General features: G+C 39.5%; 2 protein-coding genes across 5 annotated transcripts; one reads left to right on the top strand and one right to left on the bottom strand.

The window, feature by feature from the left end:
- Nucleotides 1-7: 7 nt before the first annotated feature.
- Nucleotides 8-3089, bottom strand: slc7a6os (solute carrier family 7 member 6 opposite strand). The gene is made up of 5 exons (XM_056749433.1): nt 2747-3089; nt 2048-2356; nt 862-1068; nt 624-756; nt 8-506 (listed from the first exon to the last, which is right to left on the bottom strand). Exons 1-5 carry the CDS (start codon nt 2939-2941, stop codon nt 379-381), a joined length of 972 nt encoding a protein of 323 aa, XP_056605411.1. The 5' UTR covers nt 2942-3089; the 3' UTR covers nt 8-378.
- A 563-nt stretch (nt 3090-3652) lies between these two features.
- Nucleotides 3653-20846, top strand: scube2 (signal peptide, CUB domain, EGF-like 2). Of its 4 annotated transcripts, none has more exons than XM_056749427.1 (23): nt 3653-3909; nt 4375-4491; nt 4643-4768; nt 4902-5036; nt 6715-6840; nt 6934-7050; nt 8131-8220; nt 8732-8848; nt 9634-9756; nt 10128-10244; nt 10336-10458; nt 10849-10965; nt 11047-11136; nt 11497-11601; nt 12205-12366; nt 12578-12784; nt 16130-16300; nt 17592-17759; nt 18637-18798; nt 18953-19150; nt 19330-19482; nt 19575-19654; nt 19829-20846. In XM_056749427.1, exons 1-23 carry the CDS (start codon nt 3783-3785, stop codon nt 19973-19975), a joined length of 3078 nt encoding a protein of 1025 aa, XP_056605405.1. In that variant the 5' UTR covers nt 3653-3782; the 3' UTR covers nt 19976-20846. The 4 variants fall into 4 exon arrangements, with proteins under 4 accessions (XP_056605405.1, XP_056605406.1, XP_056605407.1 ...); XM_056749428.1 differs by having other exon boundaries at nt 12581-12784; XM_056749429.1 differs by having other exon boundaries at nt 6718-6840.
- The last annotated feature ends 256 nt before the right edge of the window (nt 20847-21102 follow it).

Genomic DNA, 21102 nt, shown 5'->3' on the forward strand with positions numbered 1-21102 from the left:
ATTTCAGTTTAATTCTGAAGTCTTTATTTTTTTTATACACATCTACATATTTACAGGTATTTTGTCTTTTTCGCCCCTTGAATATGGGGAACGTATAAACACTACACACACATAACTGACAACACAAAGCACCCCACACTTACACAAACTCAAAATAATCACACCATTTTCTCTCCATACTATCTCCACATCAAACAATCGCAAACTATAGCAAATATTAAATCACTCTCCTCGCTAAAACGCAATTCAAAGCCACCCAAACAAATACACGCAAATGTGCTACCACATACATTCACTTTTGACAAAAGAACATACTGCTTCACTCCACACACGTCAGTAAAAATGGCCCCTCTCATGCTCATGAACACACTGAGGCTCTCAGTCAGAATCATACTCTCGCTCCCCGTCATCATCCTCACGGTTTTCGTTCTCTATCTCCTCCATGATGTCCTGCCTGTAGCGTTCCCAGCTCCTCCTGCTGTAGGAGTGCTCTTCGCTCCAGCAACCTGGCAAGAACCGTTAAATAACATTTGAATAGCATTCTAATCAGGGACTGTTAGTTTTAATAAGAATGATTTGGCTTTGACAGCTTCAGAAATTGAGAATTAACTTTGAAGCTTAACCTCCAAAACGCTCCTCTGCATCACTGTTATCCTCACTGCTCTCATCTGGGTAATCGTTTCTCCAGTTGGTTTCAGCGTTTTCATCATCCTCATCCTCATACACCTCTTCCTCTAAGGCCACTACATCAGGAACCTATTTATTAAAGGCCCAAAAAAAAAGAACGGACATTCGTATCAGTTTGTGTAAAAAAAAAACATGTATATGAGTTGACATGTTTTTTGGTGAGCAGAAACTCACCAGCTCTCCCTCTTGTGTGTAAGGTCTGACAGACAGAATGTCTTGTATCCAGCCTGGTGTGACTGTTTCCTGGTAGTATAAGTCATACACAAAATCATCCTCTTTCTCTCGATGTTCAGTGCAGAGCCTATCGCCCGAAACGCTGAGTTTCTCACGAATCATCTTCACAGAGTTACATAAGATTGTCTCGGTGTCAGACACAACATTCTGGGAGAGAAAGAAAAACAGTTGACGTGAGAAAAGAGCAAATTAAAACACACCTTATTAATTCTGTATCTTTTGTGAGGTAATACCTTAGATTTAGTTTAAACTAAACAAGTAATAGGTTATAAACCAGGTTCACTTACTTCAAACAGAATAACAGACCATGATTATTTTTTCCACATACATCCCAAAATATGGAGTAGAAGTAGGCAAAACATGCTGAGCACACATGGGAAATGATATGTAAAAAAAACGCTCTAGTCTGATACTTCACGAATGATATAACATCTAGGGGCAGATTCCCGGACAGGGTTTAAGATAAGTCCAAAACTAACTCAAATGTTAGAGGTGTCTTGATCAAACAACTCACACTGATAAATCTTAAAATATGTTAGTGTGTTTGTTTTGTCTAGATATGCACACCAGTAATGTTTTTATAAGGTATGTTCTTTTAAAACGATTTAGACATTTAACAAAGGCCTAGTGCCGAATTAAACGAATCCCTGCGCAGGAAACCCCCCCCCCAAAATGCAGAACTGTAAACTAGACAATGCGTGGCTATTTTTTACTTGTTGAATATAAAACAGCAAATTAAATTAAGAATAACAAATAAAGAATAAGAATAAATGCATTTATTATAAAGAGACATTAAGGCCTAGTTTCACAGACACGGATTGGCACTATGCCGTAGTTGAATAAAGATATTTATGTCGCGTTTATAAAAAATGCCTTAGAAGAATACATTACTTGTGTGCATCTTGAGACAAAACAATGGCGCTGATATATTTTAAGATATTTATGGGCAAGTTATCAAGACAGGTGACACATTTATTAAGTCGGACTAGCTTTAAACCTCGTCTGTGAAACCGGGCCTTAAAGTTTAAAAGTGAGATCTTATAATAATCTTAAGATTTTTGATTTATCAAAAATTGTCATTCATGTAAAAATTAACTTCAGAGGATCAAATCTGATATGGTTTTACCTTGCCAGGCATCTTCTCGTCGTCATCCTCATGCACAATATCAAACACTTGAACCTCTCCCAAAGGCTGGCGGTCAAGGTCCTCTGTCTGGGTGTCATCTTTCTCCTCTCTGACAGGAGCAGGTTCTGGTGGCAGTCCTGCCCGGTGACTTGAAAGGATCCGGTACCGTTCCTCTCGCCTGGTGCTCCATTTGACACTGCGCAGATCACCGATGATCCTTTGAGCGCTTCCCTGAGATGGACGCAAAGCATGATGGGCCAGCCGTGGGCGTGCCAGAGCCTCACGGACATGTGTCTGTACTGGAGCATCCTGCAATGAAAATTGCCACATAGAAGACACAGACAACTATGATGATTCATGTGATGCAATCATCAGCTGATCAAAGTCATTTCATTATAACTCTAGAGCTGTTCAACAAACCCAACTACTATACAAATATTTTATCTTCAATATTTTAAGTAATTTATGCATGCATCTCTCTAGAGCGTACGACGCATATACAAAACACAACTAAAAATGCTTTAAATATACATAAAGCAAGCACAGTTATCATTCACTGTCGTTTTATATTTTGACGGACAAGTTGACAACTGAACTCGTTGTCTGACGTCATTAGCCATCACTGAAAACAACACATTTAGCATCACTACACTTTTTTGACTGCTGAAGCCGAAACAGGAAATTCAATTTATTCATCACCTGCGAAGCCACAGTAGCCACTAGTTTGAAGACCGAGTTCTCTATATTGGGCTCCTGCGGTTCTGGTTCGGTCTCGTCGCTGGGCTGAGCCGCCGCGGCCTCCGGACGAATCCGCTTACAGGCCAGCAGCAGCGCGTCCGCCGGATCTGTACCTCTCTTCCTCTTCACCCGCAGAATGGTCGTGCTCGGGTCCATATCGCCAGAGAAACGCCCGCTGGGTCCCCAGTATAAAGAATTGAAATGACAAACAAACAAATGCTGAAGCCGACCAGTGAAAACAACAAGCTGCGCTGTAGCGTTTCTTTCTTCCTTCCTTTTCACTCGTTTTTTCTCCTTTGGTACTTTTCTCGTACGCGGCGATGAAATGTTTAGGCAGTAGCGCCGCCCTAGTGGTGCGGAGGGTACAAACTGAGCGCACACTTCTGTGTACTTGTTGGAGGCTGGGACACAACGCCATGTTGTTGCAATTATCTGCCTGCAGAGGTCGCGGTTTAATTGGGTTTAATTAACGGTTGACGAAAAGAGGCCACCTGAAATCCTTGGGTCGGCTCCTGTTGCAACTATGAGGTTTATTTATACCATGGACGATAAAAAGTGCACTGCTACAAAATAAACACATATTCTCGTATGCATTATGAAACAAATATCCATGATCTGTTTATATTTAAGACTCACAAAGAGGTTTTAATTATAAATGAGTGGTGTGTTTTCTCGTATTTCTACACCCATTATGCCACTGTTGCCAGTTGAATAGTTTACCCGACATTAAAATCAATTCTGTCCTATGTACATGGGCTCTTGGAGATCAATAAAAGGAACACTTTTGTGTGAATGCGCTCACACCCCCATCCCCCGACACACACACACACACACACTGAATCATGGAGAGACACAGAAAAGGCTCCTTTTCACATACACGCACGCGCGCGCGCACGCTCCTCTCTCACACACATCTTCTGTGGAAGCGCTCAGAAGTGCGAATCGACTGACAAACTGCAGATGAAAATGAGTGGGTCACTCGTGTCGGACTAAACGCATGTTTTTGAGCTCGACTCTAAACTCTGGACTGATCACCATGGGAGCTGTTTGGACTGCACGACTCATGTGTTTGTTTTCGCTCTTTTTAAATACTCGCCAAAGCGCCGCACTTCCACACAACACTGGTAAGAGGCTCCACTTTGTTACTGCCGATGCTCTCCACACGCAGTTCCCACTCGCAGGTTTTTGTGACTTGTTTACCTTCACTTGTTTTGATACTTTGTTTCTTTACGGTTTCTCTGCAACCGATACAGGCATGGAAACATGCCCATATGATCTGTGACTTAAATGTTATCCCATGTATTTTCCATGATGTTGTCTTTGCAATGCATATAATATTTGAGCAAAACATTGCACTGCATGTGGTTATGTCACACTTATTACATCATACTTTAATCAATCACTGTTTTCAAAACAATAATGAAGTTAATTGACTTGCATCTTAACAAAAGAAGTACTCATTTTTGTACGATTTATTTTAAATTATGTAGTAAATGCTGTGTAATTTGAGCGATATCATAACAAATATACATCTAATAGCCCACTAATGATCGTTCTGCTTCATGTTTCTCGCTCTTGTTCACATTCAGATCAGTGCGCAGAGGGAAGCGATGCCTGTCACATAGACGCTATTTGTCAAAATACACCGATTTCATACAAGTGCACATGTAAAACGGGCTTTAAAGGAGACGGCAAACACTGTGAAGGTAACAGCTTCCTTTATACACAAACTGGAGTGTGCTTTATAATACTTGTGAATTATACGTTTTATTTTATTTACATTTACTTTATTAGAAATTACTTTTTACTTTGAAATTGCAAGCATTCACCAGCCTTGATTTCTGTTCCATTTCTTAGACATTGACGAATGTGACTTGGAATACAATGGTGGCTGTGTACATGAGTGTAACAACATACCTGGAAATTACCGATGCACTTGCCTTGATGGGTTTCATTTGGCGCACGATGGACACAACTGTCTTGGTAAGCAGAAATGTATCAAGAATACTAAGTTTGGCAAGTGATCCCACCGGTGAAGTCATTTCCAAATCTACTATGTTATGAGTACCTTGGTGCGTAATGTCATGGTCACTACTTTGACATTCTTTGTCTTTAGATGTGGATGAATGTGTCGTCAACAATGGTGGCTGTCAGCATATATGTGTCAACACCATGGGAAGCTATGAGTGCCGCTGCAAGGAGGGCTTTTTCCTGAGTGACAATCAGCACACATGCATCCATCGCTCTGTGGGTGAGCAACTAGCTGTCTTTATCACACCTTTTCTATCTACCATGTTCCCCACAATACTCACGAGATCTGCTTCAGTGCATTTGTAAATGAGAACATGCCTTGCAAAATCTTAGTCGTGGTGGACATTCTCCTATGACCCAGATACTAGGAGTGTATTTGCGAAGGCTTGTTGGAGTACGCACTTGCAAAGGTGTCATGCCAAGCAAAGCCATCCTAATTTATAAATGTTCTCACATGGGATTGTGATTGACAGCACAATGGAGAATGGCAGCTTTTAAGTTGGGTTTCCCCTCTACGGGGCTTTATCTTTAGCAGTTCAGTACCAAAGGGCCCATGCTGTGGGAAAGGGAGCCCCATGTTCAGAGGAACAAAACAAGTTAATAACTGCAACACTCAGGGCTTTGTGGTCTGTGTCATAGATGAGAATAAAAACCTTTTTATGTGTCTGTTACTTCTCAGTGGCGAGTATTGTTTTTTCCCTCGGTAAATTGAGCTAAGGTTTGCAAGGTTTTCCACCCCATTTGGTTTCTCTGGGTAAACTTGCTAAATCCTATCAGCACTTTCACTGAGCTGCAGAATGAATTGCAGGAAACCAGCCCTCTACACTGACCCAGAGACACCCTATTGATGTCAGGTCAGGCTGCGTGGCATTAAATGGCATTGAATTTAAAGCATTGTAACAACAGGTGCTTGATGATTCGAACGTAGGGTTGTTTGCGTTCTTTCGTTCTTATACTGATAGTCGAATTATTTACATTTTTACTATCAGGGAAGTTCATTACGTTGTCCATGTACCTACCAGACAAAAAGTGCTGCTCAAGATTTTTGTTTTGAATTTTGTTCAATTCAATTGATATTTGTAAGAGAACAAGCATTACCTGTAATCTTAAGGATTTGTGTTAGTAATCCACAGAGCATCTTAATATTGATTTAACAGTCTGCCTACAGTTTCGGTTGGTCATGAGTCATGACGCTTGGAACTGCCTCTCCTTGTACCATTATTTGACAATTGATTGCCTCTAGTTAAAGGGACATTTCACGAGAAAGAAAAATTCATCATACATCAATTCTCTAGAGTTGTTCCAAATCTGTATAAATTACTTTATTCTGATACAGAGAAATATATATCTGGAAGGATGCTTGTAACCAAACAGTTTTTGGCCACCATTAACTACCGTAGTATGAAAAATGACAATGGAAGTCAAAAGTGCCCAAGAATTGTGTGCTTTCCTACATTACTCAAAATATCTTATTTTGTGTTCAAAAGAACAAAGAAATGTATCAAAAAACTTTTCCTATTATGGAAGTCAATGGTGGCCAAGATATGTTCGGTTAAAAGTATTCTTCCAAATATCTGTCTCTGTGTTCATCAGAACAAAGACATTTATACAGATTTGGGACAATTTGAGAGTGAGTAAATGAAGACAGAATAACTGTTCCTTTAACAGCAAGTAAAATATAGATTTGGCCTAAATATAACATTAAAGGGAGGTTTTAATAAATGCAACCTGCTGTATCAACAAAATCGGAGGCATCCTGATGATTCTTATACCCCCAGTATTATACTTGGTATATTAAATACATTTAAATAATATCAGATTTGTAATCTTGTTAACATTAGCTTATTTTATATTTACAGAATTGTATAAGTCTGCCTGACTGTATCTCTTCCTCACAGAAGGCCTGAGCTGCATGAATAAAGACCACGGCTGTGCTCACATCTGTAAGGAAACACCCAGAGGTGGCGTAGCCTGTGAGTGCCGACCAGGTTTCGAGCTGGCCAAAAACCAGCGGGGCTGCATCCGTACGTGTGAATCATTCGCCATTAGGCTGAGAAATACCACAGAACACCTCACTGTAGCTGTTGATGTAACGCTGTTTATGTTCTGTTGCATAGTGACGTGTAACCACGGTAATGGGGGCTGCCAGCACATCTGTGAGGACACCGAACAGGGGCCCATCTGCAGGTGTCACGGCAGGTACGAACTGCACGCGGATGGCAGAACATGTGTAGGTAAGGCTACCTTACTAGTTTTGCTGTTTTTGTTGTGTTGTTTGGTAAATCTGCGCACTTGTTTGATTCTGACGTAAGTGTTTGAAGTTGCAATGATCTGTTGACAAGTAATTGGAGCTACTTTAAGCTCATCTACTGTATGTTTTGTTCGCACATGTGCTAAGGTGATGATAGAGATCTCTTAGTCAGACCCAAACGCACACCGACACATACATATTTTATCAGATAATGAGAAAGAACAGCTGGAGCCTGCAGGCTGTGTGTGTGAGGTCTGCGTTTATCGTTCTTTCTTCGTACTGTCTGAGATATCTTAGCTTTTCCTGATTGTCTTATAGTGTAGAAAGTGATGATAATTTTGTATTATTTGTGAACACTACAGAACAGTAAACTTGGCAGTCAGGGATGTCTTTTTGCGTGGGATTGGTTAGTTGTGGATTATAAAAAGGTGAATTTATAATTTTTCTTGTTACATCAGACGAGTGATGTGATGCAACAAACTGCTGCACAATGTGATTAGTCTAAAGCTTTAGATGGCACTGTTCCAGCATCTTATTTTATAGCAGTTTTGTTTAATTTCATACTGCTATACAATCACCAAATAAAGTTATTGTGCAGTTTAGCTTTCCTGTAGCTCAGTGGTAAGAGCATTGCGTGAACAACGCAAGGTCGTGGGTTCAATCCCAAGGGATAACACATACCTATGTATAAATGTATAGGACATTGCAAAGTAAGTCGTTTTGGATAAAAGCGTCTCCCAAATGAATAAATGTAATGCTGAAAGTGAAAGTCCTGATTTTTTTATCGTTACTCTGGGTGTTTACAGACTAATGTAAACCTATGTTTGTTGAAGAAAAACACTTTTTTATTGACGTTTAATTTAAACTAAAGTTACAATGGAATTGGAATAAAAGATTACACACGGTACAGTTCTAATGTTAAAGACCAATCGCTCAATGGTTAAACTATAATTTTAACGTATTTTGAAATAACAAAAGTAATCATTTGAAATCAAATCTGATTACAGTAAAAAACATTTTTGGTTACACATGCTTTTCACATGCTGTTGTCTGTCTCTTTCAGAAAGGGACGAAACAGCCCCCACCACCCCTGACCACAATGCCACAGCCCTGGCCGAGGTCGACAAACGAGTCAAGCGTCGACTGCTCATGGGTAAAACTCTACCACAAACAAAAAGACAATCAAAGTAAAGATATAGGCTTCAACTATTTGGTTTGATACAATTAAACAGCGTTCGATATTTTGCTTGTGCTTGTAGAGAAATCCGAGATGCATTGTGTTAGCCTATAGCGCATATATTTAGAGAACCATATCCTGGGCAGGCTGGGCATTCCACAGTCTTTTAGGTAAACTGTGAAATGACTGGGAACCCACAATTCACCACGTCTGATTTTTCTGTTGTAAAATACGCCCTGGTGATGGAGTGGTACATTTCACATGTGTTTCTCTCATGCACAAGTTGTGCTGAGTGTTGTGTTTGTCAGTGTCAACTTATATTTACATAGCGCACTGCATATGGCCTCTTTGTCCTTGGATTTATATAGGCTATCCATGCAGTCTATAGACTTTAGCACATAAACTGAAGCAATGTTGAAAATGTTTGTGGAGAAATAACATCAGGCTGTAAATCACACATTTCTGATCACTGAATCTGTCTTTTCAGAGACGTGTGCGGTGAATAATGGAGGCTGTGACAGCACCTGTAAGGACACATCCACAGGGGTTCGCTGTAGCTGCCCAGTGGGATTCACTCTCCAGCCTGATGTCAAGTCCTGCAAAGGTGCGAATCAACACCACATAGTATTCCCTTACACGCACTTTTTAATTTGCTTCAGTGTGAATGTAATACAAACACGTCCAAGTCTCATTGCACACTAAATTGAAGAAACTTGAAGAAATTAAGAAATTACTTTTATATGAAGATTTTTGAATTGCATAAAACTAAAAGTAATAATATGGTAGTTTACACTTAGATTTAATCATTTAGTTTACACTATTCTCCCTTTCTTTATGAAATACTTGAGGATTACAACACAAAGGTAATTATCCTTTAGAAGCATAAACATGAAAAGTGCCACAATACAGTAGTAATACAGAAGTTCAAAGTTCCAGTAAGGAAAGAAAAAAATAAAATGACTTTATTTTGAAGTCATTAAAAGAATGAAGTCAAGTGTTTGCCAAAGATGGTTTGGCAGGGTTTTGAAAATCATTTCACAGAGCAGTAAAATTTCAAGGAACAGTAAAGGTGATTTTTATGTTTCTTTGTTGAAACCATAAGGGATTTTTTAGTACTCACTGCACACTTCTGTAAGCAGTTTTCAGTCGAAAATCTGTGAATTGTAATGTAAAAAATCCTTTATATAAGAGTAAAAAAAAATACAACATATAACAATTCAATACAACATTATAAAAATTGGATGGTCAAACGAAAAATACAATTTCATTCTTTTAATTCGTCATGTTCTGGACTTGTTTTATAAAACACTTGTAGCACTTCGCCTTGTGGCTGATCAGTTAACGTATGTTCTAATCTACAGCATGATTTGGTCCTTCTTTGTCCCACAGACATTGATGAGTGTGAAGTCCACAATGGTGGCTGTGACCATTACTGCAGGAACACTATCGGCAGCTTTGAGTGTAGCTGTCAAAGAGGCTTCAAGTTGCTGACGGACGAGCGTTCATGCCAGGGTAGGGCACTCTGTTCATCCTCTACATGTCCATTGCGACAGAGAAACAGCGATGGGGTTGCTGTTTTTACCTGTGTGTTTGTAGCTAGACTGGGAGATAAGACTGGGAGTCTCCTAAAGGTTGCCAGTATCGACTTGCAAGATTCCTTTGAAGATCCTTAACACAGACGATGAGAATTATGCTTAGCCTTTAAGATTTTGCCTTCGCACACAGACAACCGCCTGTCCTTGATGCGAGACTCCTAAGGCATCTCGCTCTTATTAATCAAACCACCAATGAATCAACAGTGAATCTTTGAACACAAAATGAGCTTACTTGATTTATAAGTGTACTGTAATCTGTTGCTGAAGTTAATTTGGGTTTGTTTATAGACATCGACGAGTGCTTTTTTGAGAGGACATGTGACCACACTTGTGTAAACTCACCTGGCAGCTTCCAGTGCGTGTGCAACAAGGGCTACACTCTCTATGGCCTCGCCCATTGTGGAGGTATGGATACAAACAGCTAGAGGAAGTGAAGTGATGTTGACTTTTTAAGCTGCTTGATGGAAATCAGTTTTGGTGTTCCCTCCGTTCTTAGATATAAACGAATGCAGTTTGAACAATGGAGGTTGTGAGCACACCTGTGAGAACACCATGGGAAGCTTCGAGTGCCGCTGTCATGCTGGTTACAAGCTGCACTGGAACAGGAAAGACTGTATCGGTAAGATCAGCCTCAGTGAATCTGAATGCTGGGTTTTACTATCTGATGTTAGCTTAGATGGAAATCACCTCAAGTTTGGGTTCAAGGAGTTAAAACAGGAGATACTTTGAGATACTTTCTGTTCTCAGTCTGGCTCTCACCATCTGTGCCACTGCTGACCAACCAGACATCAAGTAATGTCTAACTCAAAACTTGTATGTGGTTGGTATGTATCGTGTAATGTATATTGTATGTTGACATATATACATTCTTCTGTCTGTTGTGTTCACCTTCTGAACCTTAACATGCTGCATGGTTGATCTTTCTGACTGCGTTGTCTCTTCAAATCAGTCCTTCCACATCTCTCAGCTTGTGTACTTTACTTTTAAGCATTGTTATTTTCACATTTAGAAGCAGAGGACTCTACCGCTGTACCACCACCTGGCAGACCGACTCTCAACTGCAGTAAGCAGGGGGGAGGTGAGCACTGCTTCCTGACCTGCCAGTCTCAGGTTCATATAAGCAGTGGTGAGTTTAGATTCATACCCTGGCCTGTGCTTCACACATTTTACATATTACATATATTCTGACACTTACCATCATCTGTAGGAGCTCAGGATTCATACACGGTGACCTGTGGCATGCCCCTGCCCTGCCTTGCTGGAGGACATTGGAAAGAGAACGGGTCATACTGCCCAGGCGAGTGCATGTTGATGCTGGTTTTAAAGCTCACTGTTTTAAAGGCATCTTATGCAGAAAATAACAAAAAGCATAAAGGTTCAATGATAGGGGCCAGTACTAAAATGACCTAATGTTGTAATAAAATGATTACAAAATAAATAGTAAGAAAAATTAAATATTTACATTTGTATTTTAAAAAGTATGGAATGTCATGCTTCCATTAGTATATAGTAGATGTTTATTGTAACAGATTGTGGCTATATGTGATAGATTGGTGAATATTACTGTGGATTTTATTATGGTTTATTTGCCTATTATTGGTTCAAAGAATGCATGTGCTTGTTTGTAAAGCTCATGGTGTTGCCATTCCTCTTACAGGTTCAGGAATCAAAACCATTGCCACCTTTAAATCTGGACCGGGGAAATGCAATCTAGAGCGCAGTCAGGAAAATCTTGCACAGAGCTTCAAAACTGCTCTATCAGGTACTGTCCTTAAAATTCTCACGATATCTCCAAGCTAAAATTTCGCCCAAATTCTCCATAAGAATAAAAAGGGCATTTTCCATTAAATATGAACTTCAAAAATTTGACAAAAAAAACGGACCCCAAAGTTGGCCTGAATTATAAAACTTTAATGGTTCTCATTGCGGTGTGCCAAGGGGGCAGATCTCTACTCAAAAGCTTATTTTGAACAAAAAATAAAGCTTAATTAAGCTCAATTTTATACAAGAAAAAACTAGTTTTTACACATGTTATTAAATGTATCATGATGAGTGGGGTCAGTGTAATGTAGTGAATGTGAGGAGGTTCAGACCATTAACATTTTTAGAATTTTGTTATAACACACTGTCCAGCAGTGTAAGAAAATGTTAGATCAAATTAACCATGGCACGCCTTTCAACAGATCCCTGCCCAGGCCATTAATCACACAGATATCTGATAAGTCTCAGTGTTTATCCTTCACATCATTCAATGTCCAACTCTCTAAACCATAGAGAGATTTTATTTCCTCTGTATTTCCTGTTTGAATCCTTGAGTCTGTATTTTGAAAACCATTCAATTTTCTTTTTATATCTATTTATTCAGATAAGAGAGCCACAGAGAATGTCCAGTTCAGCTTTGTTAGCCTGCACTGTGCCTCTTCAAGCAGACAGCCACGCAGTCGCCACGGGCGGAAGGCTGGTGAGGAGGAGGGGTCATCCATTACTGCACAGTTTGAGCTGGACGTGAACCTGGAGGAGGTAACAGGTTGGTTTCGCTGCCCTGCATGCGTGCTGCTCGCTTACATCTCACCTTCCTTTCTGATTCTGCTGCTATGTTACTAAAACAAGCCAAAGGCGAAAGTATCTCCTGATTTGCGTGTGAATGTGAGTCCTACGTTAAAAATGTGTTTATGTAGGGAAAGACTATATGTTTGATGTAGTGGACAAGAAGATATGGTATTCCTTATTTCTCCCAGCAGAGGGGTGTGACCTGGCATGTGCTCGACGTCGCTCTGAGAAGCGGCTTAGGAAAACCATCCGCACTCTTCGTAAGTCCATTAACCGGGAGCAGTTCCACCTGCACTTCGCTGGATCAGAGTACGAGCTCTCCAAGAAACTCGTCCGAACAGCTGACACACATGAGAACTGCGGCACGGGACAGGTTCTGCTGGACAAAAGATGTGGTGAGCAGACAGTGATGCTTAACATTTGAAAATGCTTGTTTTGTGCTACATGCTTGTTGGTAACTTGCTATTGCTTAAAGAATGAAAACATTTCATAAGATTCCCATATGGATAACATAATTTACAGTCTTTTTCCAAATAGCATTTTTTATGTTGGTTGAGCTCCAGTTGTAAGTGATTATGTCTCGCTGGAAAGAAACTGTTAAATCCAAAGTATTGCAACATTCTAGAGTGTTTGGACCAAAAAGTAAATTTGGCGTCAGCGCGGGCCAGATGACTGACATATTGGGTGTTAAATAGTTTAATATGAATGGTGTGAGAGAGTTGGCATGAGTTGTATTAAAGCGTGTCAAAACTTTTGGGATTAAGTGAACGAAAATGTGGGCTGCAATTGGCTCTTACAGCTAAAAGCCGTTCCAATCTACAATTACGCATTGTGAAGGTTGTGACAGACATACTTCAGGTCAAATAGGTACATTATCTTCTCCACTATGCAACATCTTTGGTCTTCTTTAGACTCTAGAGTAAACAACTTGAACTCTTTGTCTGGGCGACTCATTGTCTTAAACATTATCTCATTGCCTCCATTGTCTTCAACATAGGGCACCAGAACTCTTTCAAACATGTCTTTTTTTAAGGTCTTTTAAGGTTGTTTGTCTTCTTTTATGGTGGGAAAGTCCATTATCTTTTAAAGGCTCAGTATCACGGGTATAGGAGACAAAACAGAGCTTTTTGGTCTCTCGAGAATTTATTTGTTAAGGCATTTTCAAGTGCTTTTGCTAACTTTGCAGTATCATAACACTTTGCTCTGTTTTGTTTCGTTCAGGTGTCGAAAACTGAAAATTCTCGGGAGAAATAAAAGCAGAAAAAATGGAGATGGTTATTGAGAATCACTTGGAGTATATAGCTATGCAATAAAGGAATAAATGTGGATAGCATAGCTCGTATAATTTGATCTTGGATGAATTTGATAAGAATTGATGTAAACAAAATTATTGTAGACTTTGGTATCTTTGTAAATCTGAGCAGGGTTTGTGACATTCTTCTGATCTCTTGAGAGGAAACGCAGAAGTCGTCTTTTTCTCAGAGGAAATATCTAAGACACAAAGCAATTTGCACTCCGTTTAATCGTACTGCTGTCAAAGAAAAGGGTTGAGATATTAAAGAGGTCTCAATTTAATTTCCTTTGGGCCTATGTGAATCCCAGATGAGTCAAAAACACAGCGAGAGTTTCCATAAAGACGTTCTTTGGAATTGCTGTAAGTTTATTTTTGTCAGAGCCAAGCCCCATAGCATTTTGTTGTTGCCTGTTGTTAATTTTGCCATAATATTTGGAGTTGTAGTGGTTAACTTTTTCTGTCAATCTCAGGACGGTTTTGAGTATCCATTTAAACGGAGTGGATTTATTTTCCACTGAAGACTGAGAATGGAGGGAAGTGAGAAAATGTGCGACTGTTGAGTAGCACCCTTCTCATTGTTTTACCAGACACAAGTCCAACTAAAAGCAATAAAGCCCCTCACCAAGTTTACTTCTCTGTTGAATTTAACACGGTTAAAAGCAATGCCAAGGTAAGTTGTAAATGCTTGCTTGCCAATAAGTAATTCATTGAATACATACAGAATGTAGTGTTGTTCGTTTTCACAAGGCAAGCTACAGTCATCTCAGAAGCAGTCATACAATTAAGGTACACAAACCCGCAGTGTCCAAGTTCCAGCTAAACCGAGCTTTGACTCGGGTTCAAAAAAGAAGTATATTTTCCCCCGATCTGGCCTCCCCCACTGGCTCACTTCACTAAGTGCAGTTTAGCCTTTTCAGTTTGCCTACTCCATTGTAAATCCCAGTGGGGCTTGTTCAAGCCACTGCAGTAAGTGGGGAAAAATCCCCACTTCAACACCTTTTCAAAGCTTCTCACATACGTTTTCTTTTTTACCCCTTAAGGGTCACCAAAACACATAATATATCAAATTATGCTTATATATAATTACACTTATATATTGACATTTAATAGACGAACATTGAATTGTTAATAGCACTTTTTATTATAACACACGTGCAGATTAACTTATAAGAATACTTTTTTGTTCAAGTTTGTCCTCTCGGGAGCCGTTTCCACTCCTGTCCATAAATGTGCTACGTTATTGTTTGGTTGTTTGTTTTTGTAGGGGTATGCTTTAGAGGGATGTTTATTCAAGCAAGCAGTTTAAGTGCCAAATTCCTCCTTAGGCAGGGCCACTCTGCGTGACCCCAGCCAGCGAGCGGCTCGAGAGAATTGACTTCAGCGACACCATGGGAATCAATTAGCATCAGCTGTTTGGGCCCCTGCCTGATAGGCGCAAGGAGCGATTGGACCCCGCTGAATGGGGGGATTCACAATCCTGACCCCTTTTATTGGGTTCAGCTCCTTACCACTGTGATACCATAGTGTTTGCCTATGTCATCAAATAGGCAAAAGACGGGAGACTTGAATAGAGGTGAAAGGTCCTTGAAACCTCTTTGGGGCCATCAATTCGAGGATTCAATGGAATCGTTGCTTTGCATTTGAAAGGCTTCAAGGTTTTCTTCTCTCTCTCCATCTCTCACTCTTTTCCTCTCCTCTCTCGCTCTCTCGCTCGGTCAAAGAAAAGCAGCCCAGGACAATGTGACTGTGGCTCCTCATGGTCATTGAGGATTAACAAAAGAGGGGAAAAAATGAACTGCTCTTGAGAGAATTACATTTTCTTCTTCTCTTGGAAAGTCGGCCAATTTGCTGAAGCGCACGTAATTGCCATGCTGTTTGAGCTTTTGTGGAATTAGCCATTATTACCATAAACTGGAGTAAGAGATTCGTCTAAATTCTCCTGTCGGTTGGATGTATGCGCAGAGATGGCGAGATGAAAGTAAAGTTTCCAAATTACCAAACTCCAAATTTACTTTCTTAAAAGGCCAAACTGTTTCATCGGGTAGCTTTTTTTAGAGATCGGTGTGTGTGTGAAACACCTTTGAAATACTCACTATAAATCAGAGCGGTTTCTAAAGTGAACATTAAAAAGACTGTGTTCCACTCCCTTTAATCAAACTTCATAGGTTTATATGAGGTAAGAGGCAAATATCCCTTTGAGCGTGTTCAGTATCTGCTTCGGTGAGTTGAAGGTGCGCTTATAATGGTATTGTGCATGCTTGTAAGCGCTGTTTGATGTGGGGCACCAGGCAGCTGTGCAAAGCCTCAGTTCTCTTAGTTGTTTGAATTTTGGGCATAGCTGCAACGGGTCTATTTGCAGCGCCCCTTTAGTGGTTTAATGCAAGGCCCTTGTTGTTTAAGTGTTCCAGGATTAGCTTCTGTCTCACCACGATTCTCTCTGTGTTAGTCAAATGCAGCGCTGGCACATACTACGCCGGAGATCAGGGGAGGTGTTTCCTTTGCCCCCCCGGGACGTTCCAGCATGAAGAGGGGCAGGTGTCGTGCGACGTGTGCCCGGGACCTGAGGGCAGGGGAATCCCGAGAACCGCAGGAGCACGAAACGTCTCGGAGTGCGGAGGTAAGAAGTTCAGAGAAACTCTCATGAACAAACATGTCTGGGACCTTTCCAACATCACACGCTAAATAAGGTTGAATTTTCACAGATGTTTCAATTGAACAAAAAAAAACATTCCAAACCCTTCCCTGTCCTCTGTTTCAGCACAATTATTAAAGAATATCCTGGTTTCTCATTTCCATATAACTTAAGTTAAAGGGATAAAAATTCTGTCTTTATTTATTTACCTTCATAAATGATGACACTATAACTATATGGGACTGTGGAAAACAAAATATATTTAAAGAAATATAAGATATTTATATTCAAAGGTATATTTTGTGTTCTGCAGAAGGTGATATGAGGGTGAGTAAAAGGTGACACAGAAGTTTTTGTTTTGAGTGAACTATCACTTTAAGCATTTGCCATTTCAAGTAGTCCTTACATTAAGTAAACTGCCTTCTAGACGCAATAGATGTCTAGTTTTGACATGAGACAGATAAGAACCAATAACATTGTCTTCAAGGATCATATTGCTTTAACACCACATTCAGTTCATGTTTTTTAACTTCTTTTATAATACGATTATTCTTCTTTATTTGATTTTGGATATTGACAGCACCCATCTCCATTCAATCTCATAATATGAACATCACAGCCAGGGTATTCTTTAAATATTTATCTTTTGTGTTTCATAGGTATCTTATTATGTTCATACGTCATGAGAGCAAGTAACCGATGACAGAATTTTCATTTTTGGGAGAACTGTTCTTTAAAGGTCTTGAAAGGAGATAATATGAATCACATCCTGTTTTTTGTTTATGCAGTTGGCAGGAAGCATACCTGTATTGATAAAATCTCTCTGACACATGTCTTGTTAAGCTTGAGTTGAGTTTGTGTGATTGTGCGAGTGTTTTTGTGTATGATGGGAGTGGTCATTTCATGCAGTCCTTCAAATCCTCAAATGTCTGATCCATTCACACCAACAAAGACTTCCAGGTCTCGTGTTAAGAAAAAAGGCACCACCATGTTTTTGTTTGGCAAACAGTGTTATCAAAGGCGCCTTGCCACCAAGGCGCAGATGCTGTCTTTTGCTTAAAGCTGATAGACAAAACAGAAGGAGCTATTTGGGCCAGTCTCACTGGCAGCCCATTTATTGTAGTCACAAGAAGGCTGAGGGAAAGCCTGCAGTGTCTTAGATAATGAACTTGCATGACATCAATGCCGTTTGCTTTTGCTGGAAGGCAATAAAGCACTCAACTTTGAGAAGTCAGCTGGTTTCTTTGGCATTGTCTTAATGTTTTGTTGATCCTAGGTCAGTGTCATCCTGGTCAGTTCTCCCGGGATGGGTTTGTGCCTTGTATAGCATGCCCACAAGGAACTTATCAGCCTGAGGTGGGCCGCACATCCTGTTTCCCATGTGGAGGAAGCCTCTCAACCAAATATGAAGGTGCCTTGTCATTCCAGGATTGTGAGACTAAAGGTGAGAATTTTCTCTTTTAAACAGAATTAAACATCTTTTAAAGCTGCCATAACACACACAGTTTCTGCCAATCTCATATTAATCTTGAGTACCTATAGAGTAGTATTGCATACTTTGTATCTTCGAAGAGTTATTTGTTTGATCACATTCATAAAATATAGATACAGCTGTACGATTATTTCCCGAAAAATAGGATGTCAAGGGGTTGTGCTAGGAAATAGTAGGAACTAAATCACGAGCACACAATAACCTGCCCTACATCATCGCATTATCCCTGCATAACTATTGATTCACTATAAGTTAGTGTGGGCGGGCTCTTTCTTTCCCTTTTCTGGGAAAATTGCCCAGTAAATGGAATAGGATCCCTGTTACGAAACAGGGATCCAGACTTATAAAAACCTTTCCAAAACAAGTTTGAGTGGTGGGGGAGTGTATCAAGCACAGAAATACTACGTCTTACTTCCAACTCGTTTTTTGACAAATTGACCATGTTAAGCATGAGAAGCCTGCATGTTTAACATTGGAAATAAGTCAGAATGCATGAAACACCATTGCATCCCCCCTTTAAGTTTGAATAAATGTTAATTACGGTAAGACAACTTTTTAAATTTCTCACCCCAATTCTAAAATATTTCTACAGAATCATACATTTGACTAAATGTGCTGTTTATTGTTAAAAAATAATTAATTCATGGTATAATCTATGAATACTGTATATCTTAAATCTTAATAAGTATTAATAAGCATTTTTATGATCTTTTATTGATTAAATTAATTTGTAGTGTATAAACTTTGGTTAACCTCCAGAGGTCATATCCTAGATAAGTGTTAATTATATGAAATATTATATAATATACCTAGCATGTTTTCCCTACAGTCCAGTGCTCCCCAGGACATTACTACAACACTAGCACCCATCGATGTATCCGTTGCCCCGTTGGAACCTATCAAATGGAGTTTGGTCAGAACTATTGCATTTCATGCCCTGGAAACACTACTACTGATTTTGATGGCTCGACAAACATAATGCAGTGCAAAAGTAAGCAAACCATCTGAGCTTTTTGTGAACTAAAAAAAAGTATGTATTTAAACTGAACTGAAACTTTGAATTATACATGAATATGTCTCCAACTATATATATATATATACTGTTAATTCTTACATGGTTTCGTTTATGTTTGTTCACCTCTCAGACAGGCACTGTGGAGGAGAGCTTGGAGAATATACTGGCTATATTGAATCACCCAATTACCCTGGCAACTACCCAGCCAACATCGAGTGCACATGGACCATCACCCCTCCTCCCAAGCGCAGAATCCTGGTCGTTGTACCTGAGATCTACCTTCCTATTGAAGATGAGTGTGGGGACTATTTGGTCATGCGAAAGAGCTGTAAGTGTTGCAAGACTTTGATTTGGTGTGAATCTGTTAGCTCCTGGATGACCAGCTGGATGATAATGAATACACCTGTGAGGGAATGGGGGAGGAGCCATACGATTGGTTCATTAGCTCCATCCTCTCTTTCTGCTTGAATAAGCCACTAAAAATAAGTTTCTTTACTGTTCCCATAGCTCTGCCCAATTCAGTGACAACCTATGAGACATGCCAGACATATGAGCGGCCCATCGCCTTCACCTCCCGATCCAAGAAACTCTGGATTCAGTTTCGCTCAAATGAAGGAAACAGTGGAAAAGGCTTTCTAGTGCCTTACGTTACCTATGATGGTGAGAGCTGAATTGATGATGCTTAATGGACATGGATGTTTGTACTGTATGATGGGCAGTGTATGTTAAATTGTGTAATGTCGTTTTTTCAGAGGACTACCAGGAGCTTATTGAGGACATTGTTCGGGATGGAAGATTATATGCTTCTGAAAATCATCAAGAAATTTTGAAGGTATAGTGGAAATTTGTTTTTTTAATGTGTCACATTATAACTTGTATTTTAACAGTTAATGTGACAAGGACTGAAATCCAGAGGTGGGTAACTACATGTCCTAGTAGTGAAAGTGCGACAGTAGCGCCACCATGTGGATGATATCTGACGTTTACTGTCAAATTTACTTTGCAGGACAAGAAGCTTATGAAGGCTCTATTTGATGTCCTTGCCCATCCACAAAACTTTTTCAACTACTCTGCACAAGAGTCTAGAGACATGTTCCCCAAATCCTTTATCAGATTTCTCCGCTCCAAAGTTTTAAGATTTCTACGGCCCTGAGTTTTTGAGAAATAACTTTTGGAATTAACATTTGGAGCTCCATTCAAACGTAAAATAATTGATCTGGAACAAATATCCTTTCTTGGCTATCTGCATGTTCTGCGTGGATTCAAAACTCTCTCTTGGACTTGATGAAAAGAAAACTCATGAGAGGTGAGAAGTTTCCTGGGAGAATCTTTCTCTAGAGGAAAATTGACTCTTTTTTGCTTACCCCCCAATAAATGGATATGAATCTGCCCTTTTAAAAAAACAATACGAGTCAAAGAAAGTCTTGCTTCTGTCATATGTTTATATCCCAGGGGTCGCTGTGTTGCCCAAATATCGTAAGTATTGCCTGCATATGGTTAAATACAAAATTATAAGGCGTTTAAAATGAAGAGGCGACTACATATTGTAGGTTTTAAGAAACAAGATTATCATTTTTTTTTTTTAAATATGTTGTCCACCTTATTTTTGATACTTTAGAGCACTACAAAGAATGTAGTCAAAGTTAAAGCAGTTAATGTTTTATGTGAGTCTGAATATGTTGTACATTATGTAAAAAAAATTTAATCATCTCTCATGTTACTGGATTGTATTGTTTTGCATTGTAGCCTTCTTTAATACATGAGTTTATATTTTTAATTTGTTTACAATAAGAAACTTTAGGTGTACAAAATATTTACAGTGGTACTGGTAAGACATTATGATCATTTGATTTATCACACACACACACACACACACACACACACACACACACACACACACACACACACAGACAGACAAATCACCAAAGCTGATTTTTAGATTAAAAGGCTCCTGATGAACGATTGTTTACCCATTGATGACATGCAGAGTAAATTAAATGTTTATATTTTTATGTTTGTACATCTAACATGTAAATAAACAAATACACTCATGTTTTGTTGTATCAGTCAAATTCCACAGATTCCACGGATTGCAATGCATGTGGTTACATTGAAGTTGATGACATTTTAGAGAAACACATTTGATGTACTAGCAAACTTCAGATTACACTCTTGTACTGAACCTGTAAACAGTCACGAAAACAGGGCGTCATACAGGTAACACCTGACTGAATTGTATGCAATGGATTGCTTTATGGATTGAAGCGTACAACATGACGT

This window comes from Triplophysa dalaica, chromosome 1 (genome assembly GCF_015846415.1).
Source record: "Triplophysa dalaica isolate WHDGS20190420 chromosome 1, ASM1584641v1, whole genome shotgun sequence".
In the NCBI taxonomy this organism is placed as follows: Eukaryota; Metazoa; Chordata; class Actinopteri; order Cypriniformes; family Nemacheilidae; genus Triplophysa; species Triplophysa dalaica.

Bases quoted from the DNA above. Each gene is read 5' to 3' on its own strand.
- scube2 (XM_056749427.1), top strand. From the start codon at position 3,783: ATGTTTTTGAGCTCGACTCTAAACTCTGGACTGATCACCATGGGAGCT. The intron at 9,757-10,127 runs GTAGGGCACTCT...GTTTGTTTATAG, and splicing joins GGACGAGCGTTCATGCCAGG to ACATCGACGAGTGCTTTTTT. The intron at 19,483-19,574 runs GTGAGAGCTGAA...TCGTTTTTTCAG, and splicing joins GCCTTACGTTACCTATGATG to AGGACTACCAGGAGCTTATT.
- slc7a6os (XM_056749433.1), bottom strand. From the start codon at position 2,941: ATGGACCCGAGCACGACCATTCTGCGGGTGAAGAGGAAGAGAGGTACA. The intron at 2,357-2,746 runs GTGATGAATAAA...TTTTCATTGCAG, and splicing joins TGGCTACTGTGGCTTCGCAG to GATGCTCCAGTACAGACACA. The intron at 1,069-2,047 runs GTAAAACCATAT...TTTCTCTCCCAG, and splicing joins ACGAGAAGATGCCTGGCAAG to AATGTTGTGTCTGACACCGA.